The following is a 20,000-nucleotide window of genomic DNA, read 5'->3' as shown; positions in this document are numbered from 1 at the left end:
AGCCCGCAAGGGTCACGCTTTTCACTACTCGAGGACTATTACTAATAGTCCTCTAGTAGCGTAGCCAATCAAAATGCAGGATTTGCATTAGTTCACTACTTGGGTGATACTAAATATAGATATCATTGTAACAACTCGCTCTCTGAATAGCTGAAAACGTTTAGGTTGAAAGCCAAGTTTCTTGAGCAAAAAGTGTTTTATTTTCTTGCTTACATTTACAAATAAAGCAGAATTTCCCCTGCACTCTACAGTAGTTACACGTGCGCAGCGTGTTGACCCAGTCCGGCATGTTCCCTGCAATGAAACACTACAACTATTACATGTACTTCCTCTTCCTCAAGTCAACATGACTGTTTAATTTCATTTCCGCTCCCTCGGTAGCCCTGGAAAAAGCCTAACATGCTTAAATTGGACTCCGGTCATTGATGTTTGGATGGCTTAGTATTACTTTAACTTTTTTTATCATCCTTTCATATTTCACTAGAAGCAAAGTTCAAGCCACCTCAAAATCACGTTTATGAATTTGCTGATGGCGATGACGATTATCTTCTTCACCTTGAGGACATTTTGCATCGCATACACATGGTATTTTACGAAACTGTAGACAGCGTTAAATCCATGACAAATACTGAGGAAGCCAAAAACAATCCTATCGTTGCAAAATACTGTTCTCAGGGAACAACGACACCGGACACAAAACTCATTGTTACTAAACTGCGCCAGAATGTTTTGGGAGGAGCGAACGTTGTCTTCACAGGAGTTATACCGACATCTGCTCGCCAGGAAGAAAGCTATCCGTGGCGGGTCGCATGTGCTTTGGGAGCGAAAGTCAGCAATACAATTTTAACACCACGGGACACCACTGATCACAGTCATTTGACTTCTCATGTGATTGCTGGAAAATTAGGCACGGAGAAATCTTACCGAGCAGTGAAATCCCGCGGGATAAAACTCGTTAATCCCGGTTGGCTGTATTGTTGTAATGAGCGCTGGGAGTGGGTTGACGAACAATTATTTTGCGTAGAGGGTTTAGAAAAGTACAAGCAGCAAATTCGGGATCAAAGGACACCTCGCGGAACACCTCGGGACACTTCAGTGGAAAATGCTTTGGACTTAAGAGCACACGGGTCTGAGGATGTGGTAACGAAAACTCGATCAGATTCTGCGAGCAGCGCTGATATTCTTATGTCCACTTTAAATCCTTTGTTATCATTCTCACCCTCGGAAGTCGAGGCTATGGACAAAGAGGTTGAAGACCTTATGAACGCTAGCGAGGAAGAAAGCGACTTGATTGGAAGTGTGTCGGATTCCAGTAGTTCATCGGATTCCATTGATTCGGAAACAACGAGCAAACGAAAGCGAGATCACGACAAGGACGATAACAATGAATCGCTTAGCAAAAAAATAAAGGTTGTTAAAGAGCTAAGGGAAAATGAGGAGGACGATGAAGAAGAATTGTCTGGAGATTCCAATAATTCCGATTCTGATGATGGTTATACTCACCGCTCCACTCCGAGTGATGATGATGACGCAATGGCCGCCATGTTGGAAGAAGAGCTGACGCATTCTTGAAAGGGTCTTTATTTTGTCACCTCTTTCATGATTACAGGGTCTGAGATAACGACGAAGAAAAAGCCGGTCTGTTAAAACAGGTTAATCATCCTCAGCCACTGGCGATCGAGAAGGTTTTGAATCGTCTTATGACAACAACAACGGTGTTTATCACATACGTCACCTCGTGCACTCCTTAAAGGAAAATGGTAGTGACATAAGGACGTACGTGAATCAGCCATTTCCGAGTCCAGTGCAACATTCCTTTCAAAACCTTGACAAGGCTTCATCTCCCTTGTCATCATAATGGCAAGTAGAGCTAATTTCCTTAACAGAGCTTTATCCGCCACACTTGGACTCTGTTTTAAAACCCTCGAAAATGGCTTAATTAGCGTTATGTCTTTTTTAACATTTACATGCGTTCTTCAGGACTTTCGTTGGGCTGTCATTCAGACGTACTCTAGTAAACGGCATTAGAAAATGCACAAAACGGGAGCTTTTGAATCTCTGTTGGATTTTCTCGGTGCTTTTGAAGAGAGATGGAATAATACAAGCGACGGAGAAAGGAGCTAAGTTTCTCACCGATTTTGCTTTGCTCCTCTTTCAGTCGACTACTTGTTAGATTAACACGATACGGACAGCAGGAAACCGAGGAACACGGCCTTTCCTTTCCACCCGTTTTGTTTTTAATCCATTCCACCGACCAAAATAACGCAAGTTCTTTTTAAACGCTTCGTGTGGAATTTTCCTTTTTTTAGAATGCAAGGAAACGTTATATGAATTTCTGGCGTTAACCTCATTTTTTGCTTTCGAGTGAGTGTACAGGAAACAAATAGAGCACTCGCAATCATCGGAACGCAGCGAAGAGACCTTTTCAGAAAATATTCTCAAATTCTTGCAGAAACAGTGATGGGTTCACATTTGGGAAATGCGTATAATGGTCTCCAATGAGTGGGACAATAGCCCACTTTCGATGTATTAAAATTCAGTCCTAAACAATAGGCATCATCTCGAGGCTCTGGGGAATCCTTATTTTTATTCCCCAGAACCTCGAGATGATGCCTTTTGTTTAGGAACTGAATTTTAATATATCAAAAGTGGGCTATTGGGCTTCATTTGCCTACCTCGTTCAGCAAAGAAGCTGTTGAACACTAAACTGCGAGTGATCCAATTTCGCCGATGGATTGTGGGGCGGACAAAAGAGACGCGTCGTGTTTCCTCGCAATTTCGCGCGTGCGCATGTCAATCCATCGCCGAAATTAGAGATTACGTACAGTCGTAGTTAAATACGGAAAAAGAGAATTCAACAATTCAAGTAACATCATGTTTCCTTTTTTGGTAGTCATCGTGGCAGTTTGCGTCCTTAACTAATCCTGAGACTGAGTTCCGCGCACCGGTGACTCAGTTGGTGGAGCACCGGGCTGTCACGCGGGAGGTCGTGAGTTCAACTCCGGCCAGACCAACACTCAGGGTCTTTAAATAACTGAGGAGAAAGTGCTGCCTTTTTAATTACATCTGCAAATGGTTAGATTCTCTCGTCTTCTCGGATAAGGACATTAAGCCGGAGGTCCCGTCTCATAACCCTTCAATGTTCATAATCCTGTGGGACGTAAAAGAACCCACACACTTGTCGCAAAGAGTAGGGCATGTAGTTCCCGGTGTTGTGGTCTGTCCTGTGTGGTGTATCATGGTTGGGAGGGTAAATGCTCGGAGATATGAGCTACACCAAGCTAATTTAAAATCCGAGGGTAAAGAAAGATATATGATATATATATGACAATTTTCAGTGCTGGTCCTCACGGAAAATCATCACCCCGTGAAAAACGGTGCATTAAAAGTTGAACTTTGGCGTTGGACAATATAAAAAAGGATTTGATTTTTGCTTCTATTGTTCTAAGCATTTCCGAGGGCTTCGCTTTTTTCTTGGAAATAAGAACCAGCGTGTTTGTACTGCAGATTTTCTAGGAGGGCATCCCATAACATATGAATCTGCAAAAATGGATCGGATTTTTGTAACTCCCAAAACTTGTGCGTTCGTAATAACCTAAATTCGTTGAAAGGTTTCAGGTCTTACCTAGCAATTGCGATCTAAGTTAGCAAGCTAAGAAGAAGCATGCATTGTTTAGATTATTTGTTGTCTTGTTTCAGTTTGTTTCGGCGTGATTCTTAGTGCAGAACCTGTGACTACAAAGACCGTGACATACACATGCAGTACGTGCGTCACTAGGAATAACATTTTTTTTACATCGCTAACATATGTTCTGTTTTGATAAAAAGTAGAATCTAAAGTTGTGTAGGTTAGGCTGTATATTGTAGTATATGAGAAAGATTAAAGGAACACAGTATTACAAAGGAAAATACTCTCAGTTTATAGCATTTGTAGAGAAGGTTTTTTACCATATTGTATCTAAATACTTGTGACAGTCCAGTTCAGCGGGTCTAAAGAATCATTATTAAAGTTGAAATTTGTAAATAATGTAATCGTGTTTCAATTCCACTACAACTTTTGGACTCTTAGCGATTGTGCATTTTAGAACATATTGAACAGAGTGGATTGTAAATTTGCATTCTTAACCGTCAAAGGCAAACATCTGATCAATGTTTCCAAGAATGTTGCCGTTTAATTCGATGACGTCAAGTGGGTTGATTTGATCACGCCATCAGGAGCATTCCTTATAATTATGATAAAATACTTAGAGATGACAGGCACAGACCACCCAGAGGCTTTGAGCGAATTAATAGCAATTTTTTGAGCATAACTCATCCTCGAAGACCTTGGGGAAGATAGTGGGGATAAGGACAAATCTGAGTGGACGAGAAAAAGTGCGACGAGCGAAAGTTCTAAGGGAAAATAAGACCCCTTACTTGTCCTTCGTACTTTTTCTCGTCCCCACTATCTCCCCCTGGGTCTCCGGGGATGTGCATAACTTGGACGTGGTGAATTTTACAATGGACAGGCCTGTTTTGGGTGATACGATATTCCAAAAAGCCAATTTTGAAGGATGGGTTCTCTGGGGAAACCGAAATCGAAAGTCTTGAACTCGGACACGGCATCGTTTAAAGAGCCACACGCCATTTATATTCAAATATTAAGTGGCCGGGTATTTTGCATAGGACCCTTTCCGAACTATAGTGCATGTGCTTAGAAAACCGAAGTAAAAAAGTAATCTCTCCTATTTAGCCAAACGCTTGAAGTAAGATTGCGGATATGTGATACTGGGTGCGATGAAGCCGGGTGGTCGGGGAAGAGAATTTAACGGCAATTTATGAGCAGGTGTTTTCGTTCCTGTCGACCACCATATTTTACTGTGACAACTGCCTAGCCCCGTACTATTTTTCCTTCGGTGTTGTTTTCTCCAAAACCTCTCCTCCCTCCCTTCACACTTCCGTGATCTACTCATGGGTTCCTGATCCATACCAAAACCTAGCTCCCCCACCCCCCACTTTCAAACGCGCTCCGCGGCCCCTGTTTTCTGGAAATATTTGATTCTGGGAATTATTTTGGATTCCGAGAAAGGGGTAGAGTCTGGGTCAATACTCCTTTTAGGGGAAGGCAGGGAAAACAACGAAAGCAAAGTGAAAAAAAATATATTAGTTGTCCTTCGTCTTGAAAATGACAACTTAATCATTGCTTCACGCTTCCTGTCACGATCAAAAGTCAGCCTTTTCAGAATACGGTTCTTGAAAATGTCCGCTCGATACACTAGCAGCAGGACTCGGATGCAGTAGATAGTAAGTGATCGTTGATTGGTCAACATACCGTGGTAATGACATGCGCATAATTACAAAAAACAAACTTCTGAAAAAGGGAGTCCAAATAAAATGGGCCTAACAGTGGTCTGGTGGTAGTTCATCAAATCGAAAGGAAAAACAAGAATTTTGGGAGAATCAATGTTTTGTCAATTGATAATGGATCCAAAAATGGGCTGGATTCAACCAGAGCAAAAGGGTCCTGCGTTTCAAACATGGAGCAACGTGTTGGAGGACGTTAATTCATCGACGAAATCGGAAAATCTTTGTGATGGAAGGGTGGGCTACATCCCTTTACACCTTAAAAATAATTTTAAGGGCACTGTGGAGAGCACTACTTTGAAGAACTTGATAAACGACGACAAAAATCGTGTTAGTAAGAAGACAAAAATTGAAGATTGCACCCCTTGGTGGTCAAAGGATAAAAACTATCCAGACGGAGTTGTTGGGTAGGAGCGAATGCTTGTCTTCGTGAAGTTGTGAAATCATAGCTCTTGTATTTTTCAGCTAATCACTTCATATCGTTTCGTTTTCAAGGCTTCACGAGGAAATGATGGACTTTTACAATTTCATGAAACCTCGCGCTGCTGAACATGCGATGCGACAAGAAGTAATATCGAGAGTTCAAGAAGTCGTGAAACGACTCTGGCCAACAGCTGAAGTACGTGGGTGGAATTTAGTTAATCTCTGTTATTGTATCATTAATTTAAAAAGAATGGAAAGAACACTGTAGCAACTTTGGAAAGTAACAGCTTTTTATTTCTGATGAAAAATTTTAGGTTGAAGTTTATGGGAGTTTTAAGACTGGCCTTTATTTACCAACCAGGTGAGATAGAGGATCGGTGTTTGTTGATTATTCCCTAAGTCGTTTGTATGACAAAGCGTTTTTGATTATTATTTTTTTTCATTAAGGTCTTGTGTCTGGTTTTATTTTTCCCCGTCGTATCGTGTGACGATGTCGAGCATGGCAATAATGATAATAGTAATAATAATAATATAAACTTATATAGCGCCGTTTCTAAGGTATTATATAATGAAAGAAATGTAACACAGGACGTTCAAAAACCGTTTAAAATTATGAAGTAAACAAGAACGTTTACTTTGCATAAACCAGAAGCAGTGAACCCCTGGTTGTGAACATTATGCAACCTGATACAACTCGGTTTTTTCCTCGAAGAATGGAAATTTCAAAGTATTTAAAATGATGTGACTAATGTCTTAAATTTTGTTTCTTTTAGTGACATAGATATTGTTGTGTTCGGTAAATGGGAAACAGTTCCATTATGGACACTTGAAAAAGCTCTCACTGCAAATAAAATCGCAGAGGTTTCTTCGATCAAGGTGTTGGACAAAGCATCTGTGAGTATTACACATAAATATGTAGCATATTAAACAACAGCCGTGTCTTCTTGGTCAGGGTTGAACCTTACAGCTAATTCTATGGGATACCATAGGCAGCCCATGGTAATCATTGGAGCCGTTCTTTTTTCTTCGTCATAGTCTTCGTAGTCACAAACTGCAATGTTTTTTTTAACATTCCTGTATCCCAACCTGTGAGTTGCACTCAGGCCCTCTTGCATGAAGAGAACACACCTTGCTCGTGCGCCACAAGACAATCAACGAATGCGGCTTTTGTTTACAGTGTATTTAAAGTACTTTGTGGAATTTTGAGGATGGCGGCTGCATTTTCAGCCTTCAGATTCACAGTTTGATGCCAAAAAGCAAAAATTTGCTTTTCTAGCTCGTTCTTAGGGTGGATGAGGCATTAATTTGATGGAGCAGGGTTAGATGGAAGTTGCAGGCCATGAACAGTAGTGATTTCACAATCAGTTAAATGTAGAAAAAGTCCAAATCCTTTCTGCTGAGATGATTGATACAGTAACCTCACACCTGAAATTATTTGATCAAGTGGACAGATGATTTTTCTTTGAGAACGGCAAGCTTTAAAGGCGAGGAGAAATTTCTACGCTATTTCTAGACCGTGCTTCGTTCTTGTGTGTTCCACTATATAGATGAGCATTATGCACCTATCAATGTTAAGCTGCTGGGGTGGGGGAGGCCGGTCATAGGTGGGGGATTTGAACTCAGATCAGTTTTTCTGTTCAAATGCAGGGAAGTCATCCTGGATCAAAAGAGTGCATCACTAAGGCAACAAATATTACAGCTAAAAACTCGGTTTCTAAACTGTGTCCGCTTTTAAACTTTAAACTATGCCCTAAAGGACTGACTAAAAATAGAACCACATACTTTGTGAAGGAAAAAAGAATGTGTCGACATGTTAATTACTTAAATTGTAAACAGCAACAACGGAAATAAAATATTAAGCTTCATATAAAAGAGAGAAATATTCAAAAAAGCTCCATAAGAGGACTTATGATGTGACAAATAGTGAGCCGATAAAAATGAAACTCAGTATTTCGGTCTCGTTTTTAGTATTATATAACCTTGCTTGGAAACAAAATTCACTCCACACAAGGTGAATATAGATGACTGCCTCATAAAAGGCTTTAGAGTTTCAGTCCATGGCGTTGAGGGAATCGCAGAGAATTGGTTTGCTTCGAGTGACTTGTGGGTAATTCCAAAATGGCGGTACTATTTTTCAGTCTTTCTCGATCATTCAAGATGGCGAACAGCCAAGATGGCGTCAGTGGACCCCACTCTTCTAACGGTTGAAGTCAAAAGTCCCGACCCCCGGAACTCAACGAATGATCAAAAGTCCCTACCATGGGCAGACTTGTAACGTCAAATTCCCCTCCTATGCCCGGCCTCCCCCCCAGCCGCTTAACATTGATAGGTGCATTGTTGTATAATACTCCAATTGACCTGTTTCTTGCGAACCAGTTTGGTCAGTCATTCTGATGTAGAAAGAAGATAAGAAAATAGTCCTCAATGGTCAAGCAAAATAAAAAATGAAATCAAAATTTGAAAAAAAAAAAAAACTATCATCGTCACGAAGGTACTCCTGAGCGAGGCATAAAATCATCTGGCGTTAAATGTTAAAAATATTCTGTTGAATGAGTGCCATTCTTAGGAGGCAAAGGGTTAAAGGAGACTTAGGACTCTTTCCATTTGACAGAACAGGACAGGCAGTTGGTAGGACTATCTCCACAACATCTTCAAATAATATTAACTCACTTTAAGGACGATACATATATACTTCTCCTGAAGAATGTGAGGGATCATCATGCAAGTGTTCCTTCAAATTACCAGTAATGCATTTTCTTTGCAAACTGATGGATCTGGCCGGAGCAGTTCTGAAAAAAGGAAAGTGCCCTATAGTTTTCGATTGGACTAAGACCTTAACCTTAAGGTATTGTCTTTATTCAGGTTCCCATAATTAAACTAACGGACCAAAAGACCAAGGTGAAAGTGGACATTAGCTTTAACATAGCAGCTGGGTTAAAAGCAGCAGAATTTGTCAAGGTAATTCTTGTTTTACAGCCCTTGAATATTCTTACATTCTCTGTATAAAGAATGATGTCATTTCAGTTACTAGTGAAACAGTTGACGACTTTCAATAAGTATTCATGCAAATATGTTTATACTTATTTCTAAAGGTGTTCTGATAACATGTACATGTTGACCGAGTAGAAGGGCGGGACAAGAAAGTATTTGGTTTGAGGTCATGTAATATGGACCAAGCAGAGTGAGATCCATGGTTTCCAAGAGCCAAATATTGTGCGCTCCAACCAGATCTGACACAGTCAATGAGTGTTTAACTGTATCATGTGACCCGTATCATGTGAGCCTGCAAAACTTCGGCTTTTTTTGTTGTGTTTTCTTGTTTTTTGCCCAGCAATGAATTTTATGAGCTGTTATGGGGCAGTAGCTTATTGTTATTCTTGCTCCGATAACTCTTCCAAAAGTTCATCTGGGTAGCAAATAGAACTTGATTTTGTTGTCTTTATTGCTGCTGTTTATTTTATGCCGGCAAGACACATAGCAACCAAGTTGACACTGAGACCCATGTCCTTGAATTGTAGTTACAGTGTACATTCAGCTACATTCAAGTAAGCTACATTCAAATTTCTCCAAACAAGAGTAGCTTCAAACCATGTAAAAGTAAGAAAATTATTGTTGCCATGAAGCTACTCAAGTGAGTGTGGGCTTCTTTTTTACTAGCTGATGTCAACCAATTGGGTCTTGTTCACATCACATTCCAATGGGAATTCCCTTTTGATTGTCTGTGGAGCTGTACTGGTCATTTTGAGAGTGCTTTTTATACACCCGAAGAGAAAATAAGTTGTTGTCTATTCTTCCATTTCTCTTTTCTTCTGTGTCCTTTATAATGATTATTGACTGTGTAATTCATATTTAAATAATTTATTGTTATAATGTGAACATTACTTTACCTGTGTAGACCTTTTCATTTAGCTTGAAACATCTGTTTACAAGTTGTCACACAGAACCAAAAAGCGACTTAAAATATTATTAGTGTTCCAGCCAGAAATTTCTAGGCCCTTGCAATCCTTTTTTACAGGCCAAATATTTTGGAAAAGGGCCAAATCTTAGTTATTATACAAAAGGGAGAAATGCATGAAGAACATTATAAAGAAAATGCTAGTTTCTTTCAGAAATACAATACAGAGCCATAAACACGACAAGGTGACTATAGGTTTAGTATTGACAGTAAGTAGTAGTCAGCTTGTCAACTAACTCAACTATAATTATTATGAGATCTTTTTTTAGTGTAGCAGGTTCGTCAATGAATTGATTTTTCTTATGGGTGCATTTTCTTTTGCAAGCCAATAGGCCTTTTTATGTGCTTTTGGGATGGCTTCTGGTCAGATATGTCCAGAAATAATTAGATGCAAATGGATTTTAATAAGAGTCACAAAGTGTCTCCATGCTCTTCTTTACTGGTGTCTCGGAATACGGACAATTGATATCACAAAGTGCCCCCAAATGCTGCTCCACAAGTGAGGATAAAAACTGCATTTACCCTAAGCAGAAAATAATGATGACCTTTACCCTTACCTTATTGTTGGAAATTAATTCACAACTGCATTGCTAAGTGGGGGTTTGGTGCCTGAGACATCCTGGAGCGTCCATTATTGGCAGCCATTTCCAAGATGGAGACTGCACCGATGGCTGGCAAAACCTGACAACCCAGCCATGAGCCCCCACACCTCGAGAAGATACATGTAGGCACCCGTCACACTGATAAACAGTGGAAAGTAGAGGGGTTTCGGGTCCACACAAAATGCTCCTTCTTCCCACCACACCAATGACGCATGCGCAAATATAACAAAACCGCTGACAAGAATTGACCGCAGTTGCTCCTATTTGTTAACTCAGTTAAATTACATTTAACTTCATTACATGTAGGTAGCAAAGGCTTTGACTTCAAGGGACACTTCATGTTGTGTTTCAAAATTGGAGATGGATCAACATGTACATGAGTGCATCAGCACCTCATCTCTTTATTAGAGAGGAGCATTAATATTATTTCAAGTTAGCTGTAACAACTAGAAAATCCAAATAAAATTTCATAGTTCTATATCAATGCGGCAGAAACAGCAAGTTCATTGTGCAGAAATTAAGGAAATAAGAAAAAGGAGCGATGTGGTACTTCTTTGAACTTGAGATCGAACAGGATACAATTCGTAAGCCATTGTTGTTCAAGCAACCAGGGCGTTAAATAAATTGCTTTATCTTGCTTTATGGAGCATTTTTTCCAATTTTTTGACGATGTTTTTTTTTTCTTGGGGGGGGGGGGGGGGGGCAAGTATTATAAACAGGGCATTTATTGGAGAGGGGCATCTTTTGCAAACTTTACACCACACCAGGGGTGTTAAATGGATAGGTGGCATTTATAAGATTGTTTATGGTATGTAACTCCTGCATACAAATCATTTTCTATTTGAATTGTTTTTCTCTTCAGTTCTTGTCAAAGGTGTTGCCTTAGATCTTAAACATATAAAAGATGCTGTAGTTCAGTTTACTATTTTCTCTGACCCAGCATAAAATAAAAATGTTTGTGGTTGCAAATACTGGTTCCCTCCATTTCTTCTAAGTTTTAGTCCACCTATAATAGACATCAAGACAGAAAAGTCATATTGTTGCAAGCAGGTGAATTGTTGCCTATTTTTTGTATAGGACCAAATGGAAATTTTTCCCTGTCTTCCACCTCTGGTACTGATTTTAAAGCAGTTCCTTGTACAGCGTGATCTGAATGAGGTGTTTGCTGGTGGAATTAGCTCATACTCCCTTGTTCTAATGACCATCAGCTTCTTGCAGGTGTGTATTTCCAAGATGAACTCTTTCTTTAGTAGGTTTAGTAGTGAGAATGGTCGGCCAACTGTTGGTCAATAGTTGCCGACAGTCAATTTAGGCTAGTTGTTCTTCACTTTTACCATATTTCTTGGTCAACATTTTGGTTATGCAACTTAAATAAGGAGAGTTGAAAAGACTTAAAATTATTTTTCCAGAGGCATACTCATAGCGTGTTATTTGTATTTGTTGTAGGTTTAAGAATTTTTGACTACTGGTAACTTGTGTTTTTTACATTCCTTTGTCTTGTAAACAGTATCATAATCTGAAACAAAGGAAAGTAAAAAAAATTAACCAAAGAAAAATTTTAACTGCTGTACAACTTATTCATCACAATGCCTGGGCGATTGTTTAGGTACGCGTACATGTACATTTTTCTGCTGACAAGTGGCTCTGGGTAAGGTTACATTTATATTATTGAATACATCTGTTTGCAAATCACGTCTTGATGTAAGTATTTTCTGTGTACACAGCAACATCCTCAAAAAAATGGAAGGACTCTTCGAAACAACCTTGGAGTTCTCTTAATTGAATTCTTTGAACTCTATGGCAAGCGTTTTAACTACAGTAATGTTGGCATTCGAGTAAAAGGTAGAGGGTCATACTTCAACAAGCAAGAGGTAAATTAGTAGAGATGATGTCTGTGCAAATAGTTCTTGTAATTGTACTAGCTTCTTGCGTCTTGTAAGGAAATGTCTCATGCTTTTCTCAACAAATGTTAAGAAATACCATCAAATGTTAAGGGTTTTAGCGAAAAAATTATCCAAGTGAAATCAAATTTTAAATTGGTTGATTGGTAATTTGTTGATTCCTACAAACATGTACTTTGTACAATGTAGACTGTGATCATTTATATTTTTTAAAATAAATAAACTACATTCCATCATTGGATAGAGTAACTGGTTCTATTCTCGTAGCACTTCACTTTCTTTTAGAAATTGTTAGTTTGATAACCATATTTCCAAAAATTGACTCACAAGAGTATTATTTTTATTTTCAGGTTTTACTTAGTATGGATGGTTACAGCCCTAATAATTACTGTGATCTTCTTTGTATTGAAGATCCATTTACAGAAGGTTTGTGTTAATGATAATCATAAGGACAGTTAAGTATTTATAGAATACCAGTGTCTAACGTTAGAGTTCAAAGGGACTTTACAAGAAGAGTCAGGTGTTAAGTTTCAGATTAAAAAGTAATAAATATTAACAAATGTCAACAACTATGGATAGTACTTAATCAGAAAAATGCATTTTTAAAACAATGGACACAGGGGAGCTGTCAAATGTGAAAGCATCCTATAGTCTTTGGGCTTCCACAGGCAGAGATCTTTTGCTGTAGGTTTTAAGATTGAATACTGGTGTACCAGGAAGATTTTTTGGTAAACAACAACTGTGAAGATGGGGTGCCCCAGGCTCTCTATTAGTAACAATACAGGGTACAATGTATATGTTTCAGGTCGTTTTGTTCCTTAGGTTAATTTGCAACCAAACTACCCGGTAGGTCATTTTGTTTCAACCTAGGTTATTATGAACTGTCTAAGAAGGGTTTCCCTGTTTTTTTTGGGGATGTAATTAAAAAAAATGGGGCCTGGATTTTTAGGAGGAATAAAAAAGAAAACACCTTTCTCCACCTTTCCCTTGACTTCCGTTCTTCGTCCAATTACCGTCTCTCCCTCTCCTTCCCCCTTACTGTCCTTGCTTACTACCAACGGACTGTGCCTCTCACCTTGAACTTTCACAACATTCCATGCCGCTCCAAGGATTCAAACCCTCGCGCACCATAGGACATCCGAGATTACTTATCCTCTGTATTAACCGCTAAGCCATCGCATCAGCAACTGAAGTCGTTAAGCTATTTCCAAGCCTTCACGGCAACCGCCATTTCGCACATGCATAAATGATATAAAGTGAGACTTTAAATTAATAGTCAAATATTGTGCGAAGTTTATGTACGTCGCTATGCGAAATACACCAGGAACAAGACATCATTTCTAGTCATAACAAACCGATTTTCACCGCAAACACAGCGTTCCCACAGTGAAAAAAATATGGTGGCACCGGCAAATTAACCTTTGCAGTTAAATCAAAGAAAAGAACTCGTCTCCGAACCTCATCATCATCTTGGAGAAACCGCTTGTAAAAAAACACATAACCATTCACAGAACAATTGGCAAAATGCTGTATGAAGTGGTTTTCGGAATCTCTCGGAGTAAAGAAATTAAAAAGCCACAAATGAGTGGACAAGTCACAGCTACATCACATGCAGAGCAGGAAAATGGTGAATAATTTGAAAAAGTGGCAGGATGAGCCTGACATTAAAGGAGAGCAGTGTCTGACACTTGCCAACTGCAGACGGCAGACTAACCCTGAATCACAGTTATTGAAAGCTAAACGCTCAAAAATGGCTCCTGAGGCTTAAATACTGTTTATCAGCACCGTTTGAAATGGGTGTTTAGCTTAAATACTGCTCGTCAGCGCTATTTGCAGGCAGCCAGCAGTCTGCCTTTTGCAGTTATCATACACCAGAAAGGGAAGAAGAAAAAGAAGAAGTTCAAACTTCAGGATTATGTGGTGCTGAAAGTTAATAAAATGGAAAAGGAAATGCCCCTTCATCCAAATGTGCTACTTGCTCAAAAATAAGAACTTGAAGGGGACTGTGCCAAAATAATCAAAATTTGGATTTATCACTACAAGCAGACTCAGCAAAATTGAAAAAAAGAAACAAATATTTTATTTCATAATTCAAAAGAAATAACACAAGAGCCTACAAAATGGCTTTTCATCAACAGATTATGAAACCCTTTTTCCTGACTTTTCAAAGTTTTGTTTTTACTTGCGTTTGATTATTACGAATTCAAATTAAGCAAAAGATAGAGGAAATAACTAAGCAAATTAAAAATCAACAAGACATCATGTATGTTTCGGTTATTTTATTCCTTGGACGATAATTCAATATTGTAGCCCTCTGCCATCCTAAGGAGATTCATCAATGAACAATGTCCTAAAAAGCTCTGAGAAAGAAAGGTAGAATCGGTTATCATGCACTGTATGCCATTTAAAATCAGTGCCTAGACTTAACCATTGGGGTTTTATAAAATACTCATGAAAATCTAAGCTGCACAAAGTTCATCCCCTTTCCTCTAGGACCAATTTACTAACCAATATATTACACATACTTACTAATAATTGTTGGGTTTTTGTTGATGTTTCCTACTATCAATTTCAACTTAGTTTAAAATAAAGTGACCTAGGTTGAAACAAAATGACCTAGTTTGGTTGCAATTAACCTGAGGAACAAAATGACCTGCAACATATGTATGGGAAAATACAGGACACCTATGGAGCGAAGTTCAAGTCTAGAAAATTGTTCGAAATTGCAAATGAAAATGGATAAAACTTGTCACATGGCTTTCATAGTTGTCCTTAATACTCACACAGAGTTTCAGAAAAATAAGGTCCACTTCATTTTCCACACTGCCGTCTTGGCCCAATCGAACCAAAATGCAACACACTTTTTCCATTGTTGTGTGGATGGTGAAGTGGACATTATTTTTTCTGAAACTCCGTGTGAGTATTTAAGACAACTACTTATAGCCATGTGGTAATTATCGATTTTCATTCACAATTTCTGATGAATTTCTAGACTTGAACTTCGCTCCGTATGTGTCCTGTATTTTCCCATAAAAACTCAACATTGTCACTAATAGAGAGTCTGGGTTACCTATGCAAAAAGTTGAACAATGATAATTAATTGCACTATTTAAGTTTAATAAAGCTTCTTACCAATGTACAAAACAAAATATATGTACAAAAGTACAATATGTAAAGAAAAGCAAGAGGGGGAAACTGAATTCCCATATTTAGGTATCAATAGAATTCATACATGTATCTTCAGTTCTTTGGAGTACATTTAACCCTGCCACGGGCATTCAGATAATTAGGTTGGGCTACATGTATATGAGAATATAGTCCTTTTTGTGTGGGAAACAGTTTCCAAAAAGTGTTCTTTTTGCTACAGTTTCACCTTCTTTAATTATTTTGGTATTGCAGGTAACTACATAGGAAAGAGCTCGTACAAATTCATGGATGTTAAACTGGCCTTTGAGTATGCCTATGACACTTTGGAAAAGCCTATTTTACGAGATATTCAACATACTCCAGTCAGGTAAAATCTTCAAGAAAACTAAAAGTTATTTTTAATCGCCTAGTCAACTTTCAGTTTGTTTTCATACTGAACAGGTCACACATTGGCCATTCCTAAACCTCTGCAAAAAGTTTCAAAATCTATCTCTCTGAAGGCTTTACTTTGATGTTCTTTAAACAGGACATCAGAGTGTACAGGCTGTAATGGAGTACTCTTGAACAGTGTGTAGTCTATCAATATTGTGGAACATTTCTGATTTCTGGCAAAAGTTTGTGTGGCTTGTTTCCACTTAAGTCCAGAAAGGTGCCAGGTAATAAGATGCATGCCAATTTTGATATCCAACAGGAAGTGTCCCGTTAAGGCTAAACATCTACCTGTCTCTAGCAATGAGGTACATGTAATTGTAAGATTTAATGTTATTTTGTGGTAGTGGTAAAAGCAGCTATTTATCTTTACTTGTGAACTGGAGCTTTGGGGACACTTTGTCTTTATTCCCAGACACGAGTGATGTTGAAGGTGGGGAACAGAGGAAGGGGGCGCTTATCGGCACAGCTTTGCATCCAATTACGTGCATTTCTGGACATGTCTCCTTGATTCCACAGAGCATCATTCTTTCTAAGCTTGTGGATTTATAAATCTGGAAAGTGCACCTAGAATAAGCTTAGGGCTTTTTTCACTCCTCACTCCTGTGTGATTAAAATTTATTGTTGATTTGCAGAACAAATCCAGATGTGAGAAAGGAAAAGGACCCAGGTGGATATCTTGGACGCATTGTTGCAGTCACAAATGAAACAGTGGAATATCGTTAATGGGTAGGCAGTGTGTGGTCAGGGATTAGTTGCTCCCCTCATCAGCCAAGTCAAACCAGTCAGCTCCTACATATGCAAGCATAGCAACTAGACATGTCCAGACACAGGCATTAACATCTCAAGATGTCTGTGACAAAGGTGCCACATGGCTAAGGTCACAATCAGATGTGACATCTCTGGTCACAGAAAATGGTGGAACTGAGGGAAATAAACATGATGCTTTGGTGAAAAAGTGTGGACAGAATTGTTGGGCAGGATCTTTGGTTCGAAATCTAGCAGATTCCCTGGGTCAAGATAATGTGCCCAAAAAGAAACCCTTCTCTTGAAACAAGAACTTCTGTTTGTGATGTGACGCCTAAATACTTAAAATCAGCAGACACTAATGTATCAGGTTCTCTGTCGCGAGGGAACTTGTATTCTGAGGCAATAAAGCAATCAATAAGTTCACCATCCCAAACCAAGCAAGCCTTCACTACCTCAACAAAGACTTCCGTAGTTGACTCAACATCAAAGTCAAATGTGGCTGCAAGACTTTCAGGATCACCTGGCCCTGACTTAATCTCAAGGGTTAAAAGTGTGTCATCATCATCACCAGCCTCAATGATAAACTCTATATGTGTAGTTGACTCTATTTCAAAGTCAAAAACATCACAAAATTCAGGCTTGACCAAGACCTCTGATTCTGTGTCGAGGACAAAAGCCTTGTCAGTATCAGGTCCAACAGGTACATGTATTGGTCTTCAGAAGAAGACTGATGAGCCAAAGATTTCTACTTCAAATAACAATGTAAGTCCGGCATTAAATCCTAGTTTTGTTTTAGATAATTTCTATTCATTATAAGGAAGGAAGAGGAAACTTTCCACCACAACACCGGGAATTTCATCCCTACTCTTCTTGAATAGTGTTGGGTTCTTTAACGTCCCACAGAGAGCTTTAAAATCTTGTACAACCGAAGCACAGTCTAGTCTTGCCTTGATTACTCTAATGTATGATGTTTGGTGAAAAGCAAGAAGAGCCACATGTAACTCCCTGATTTGAATAACTATATTTTCTTGCATTCTACAATCGGTTGAGTCGTAAAAGGCTTCATAATCAATCATTAAATGGAGAATTGCTCCCATTCTACGGTGGGTTGAAGCCGTCTTCAATTGTGAGGGGTCAATACTTCCAGAATAGTATACAAGGTAGCACGACTTGCATTGTGGTTAATCACTTTGTTGACAGTGTCTGGGGTAGTTTGGTTGTTTGATGCAAGAGTTTGGTTACCTTGAGCGACGGATGGCAATCACAGCTTGATCTTGAAGGTCCAAGTTGTTAGAATGTGTCAATTAATTTGGTGTTGCTATGGAATGAAGCCTGAAACTGTGATAATTCTTTCGTTGAAAGTGATTTAAATTCATTCCTGAGCTTGACTTAAACATCTCTTGGCCTTGAAAGAAAATTTGTTGAACGTGATGACTTCATTTTTTTGACAGTATCCTAAACGTTCATAAAAGCTAACTTTTGTTGAGGCCTAATTAGGCCAAAGGTTACCTTTTATGAATGGTTAGGATAATTTCTGTATAAGCTAACGACCTGTTACCTGTGACCTGTGTTTTGTACCTGCCACCCCAAACTTGGTTGAACATGCAGTAGTAATTTAATTTAACCATCGATTCACTCCTCAGGCACCACAGGACACCCAAGTTGACGAGTAAAATCGTCTGGCGTTAGATCGTTAGATCTGGCATCTACTTAAGGGCATTTCTGGACCCATCTGATTATCAAAAATAGTGTGTGCATATTGAAAGTTGAACATAAAAACTGTGTTATTGTTTTCACTGTTATTTTAGAAATGCCATGCTTTGTACTTCAACAAAACTGGATTTAAAGCCCTCTGGCCATCTAAGTAAGGACAATGGCATTGGAAAACAAAGTTTAACCATGACAGTTTCCATCCAGGCCAAGAACAATAGCAATCATCAAAATAACAACAACAACAACAACAACAGCAAGAACAACAATGTCACGTTTCAAAGAAAATCAACAAAAAGTAAAAAAGGAAAGAGCATATGAGAGGGACTTGAAGACCAAGCTACAGTTATTAGTTTGGTAAAGTCATGATGTTATTGACTAAGTTTATTAGTTATCATGCATGTTTCTGATCTGGGCTGTCCTGCGACTGACAGAGATGATAATCTGTTTAAGGGAAAATGAACAGTTGAATCAATTTTCAACTAACAGCATATTGTAAATGATAGTTTGTCAAAACAAATGTTAAAATTTTGTTTAATTATAGCATATTTAGTGACACCGAAATACTCATAACTTACCTGTAATATACATAGGCACCAAAAATGCTAACATGTTAGTTCCTGTTTCACCTATTTTCTTTTCCTTCAATTTGTGTGAGATTGATGGAGTGAAATGTTCAAGTCACTATTTTATTTATCAAATCACATCATACATGTTGTTTACCCCAAGACGTTTGCATGTGCTTTTTTTATTGAACTATTGTTGTGGCAAATTTCTCCTGGATGTGTCCCGAGAGAAATATGACATTGAAATGAAAGGCGAAAGAGGGGAGGCGGGGGGGGGGGGGTACTAATAGCACGGTTAAAAGAGGTGGTAATCCATGGGAATGTTGAGAAGAGCGAAGAGAATTGACTGTGCATTGGTGGTATGCAATTTGCACTCATACGTTAGGAGAGGGTTTAATTGGTCCAACACAACAGCCGGGTTCAGTCTAGGCAAGGCGAGCAGTATTTTACAGTTTTTATTTTCTGATCGTTGGGCTACGATGACAAGCTAATCTCATCTATACATATTCATGAAAAAAGAGTAATCCAAGTGCTGATATGTGAGTAGCCAGCAGGCTTGCAAGCAAGTGCCAATGTTTGTATGGTATCAAATGTGATATACAGGGCAATGTAAAAGCATGTCTCGCGAAACTACTCTCCAGTCTCTGAAAGATTTCATCAGTTCACTATTAGAGAGTTCTTTGAAGAGCATTGGAAATTTCCAACTAAAACAAATATCCAAAGAGAGGGCAGTTTGGGCAAATGGGCAATTGAAAAGTGTACCTAATCATAAAGTTAATTGTGGAGGCTTTTGCTTTCTACAAATAATGCCAGCACTTCCGCGCATTTTCGTTTTGCCACTAAAATTTGAATTATACATTGACTTGACTGACTGGTAGGAAAGATACAACTAATTCTGGATGACGTGCATGATGTAGGTGGCAGCCTTCAAGTGTTTTGAAGCCCAGTTTAGTGTTTTGAACGGGGTAAAGATAATTCCATTGGTGGGTGTAAGTGACAATAATCAATTTTATATTAAAAATGATTGAAGCAGTAATAATTATTTTTGTAAAAAAATAGAAAGCACTCTTGTAAGGTAATAATAATTTATTTATTAACATTGGAAACAACTGGTGACTGGTGAATAATAATTTATAAATGCTAGAAAGGTGGTTGTCTTTATTTTGTACTCTGT

The 20,000-nt window shown here is 38.7% G+C and overlaps 1 protein-coding gene and 1 pseudogene across 1 annotated transcript in view; both read left to right on the top strand.

Moving 5' to 3' along the window:
* Positions 1–2,043, top strand: part of LOC137996109 (RNA polymerase II subunit A C-terminal domain phosphatase-like) — a 14,911-nt gene extending 12,868 nt beyond the window's left edge. Inside the window, exon 7 of the mRNA XM_068841540.1 lies at positions 485–2,043. Coding sequence (XP_068697641.1) covers positions 485–1,572 — 1,088 coding nt within the window. The 3' untranslated portion in view covers positions 1,573–2,043. The remainder of the gene's footprint in view (positions 1–484) is intronic.
* Positions 2,044–5,358: 3,315 nt separating this feature from the next.
* LOC138012412 (serine-rich adhesin for platelets-like) overlaps positions 5,359–20,000 on the top strand; it is a 31,055-nt pseudogene continuing 16,413 nt past the window's right edge.

Source organism: Montipora foliosa, chromosome 1 (assembly GCF_036669935.1).
Source record: "Montipora foliosa isolate CH-2021 chromosome 1, ASM3666993v2, whole genome shotgun sequence".
Lineage (NCBI taxonomy): Eukaryota > Metazoa > Cnidaria > Anthozoa > Scleractinia > Acroporidae > Montipora > Montipora foliosa.
Note: the sequence above shows the minus strand (reverse complement) of the source record. Positions and strands in the feature narration are given on the sequence as shown.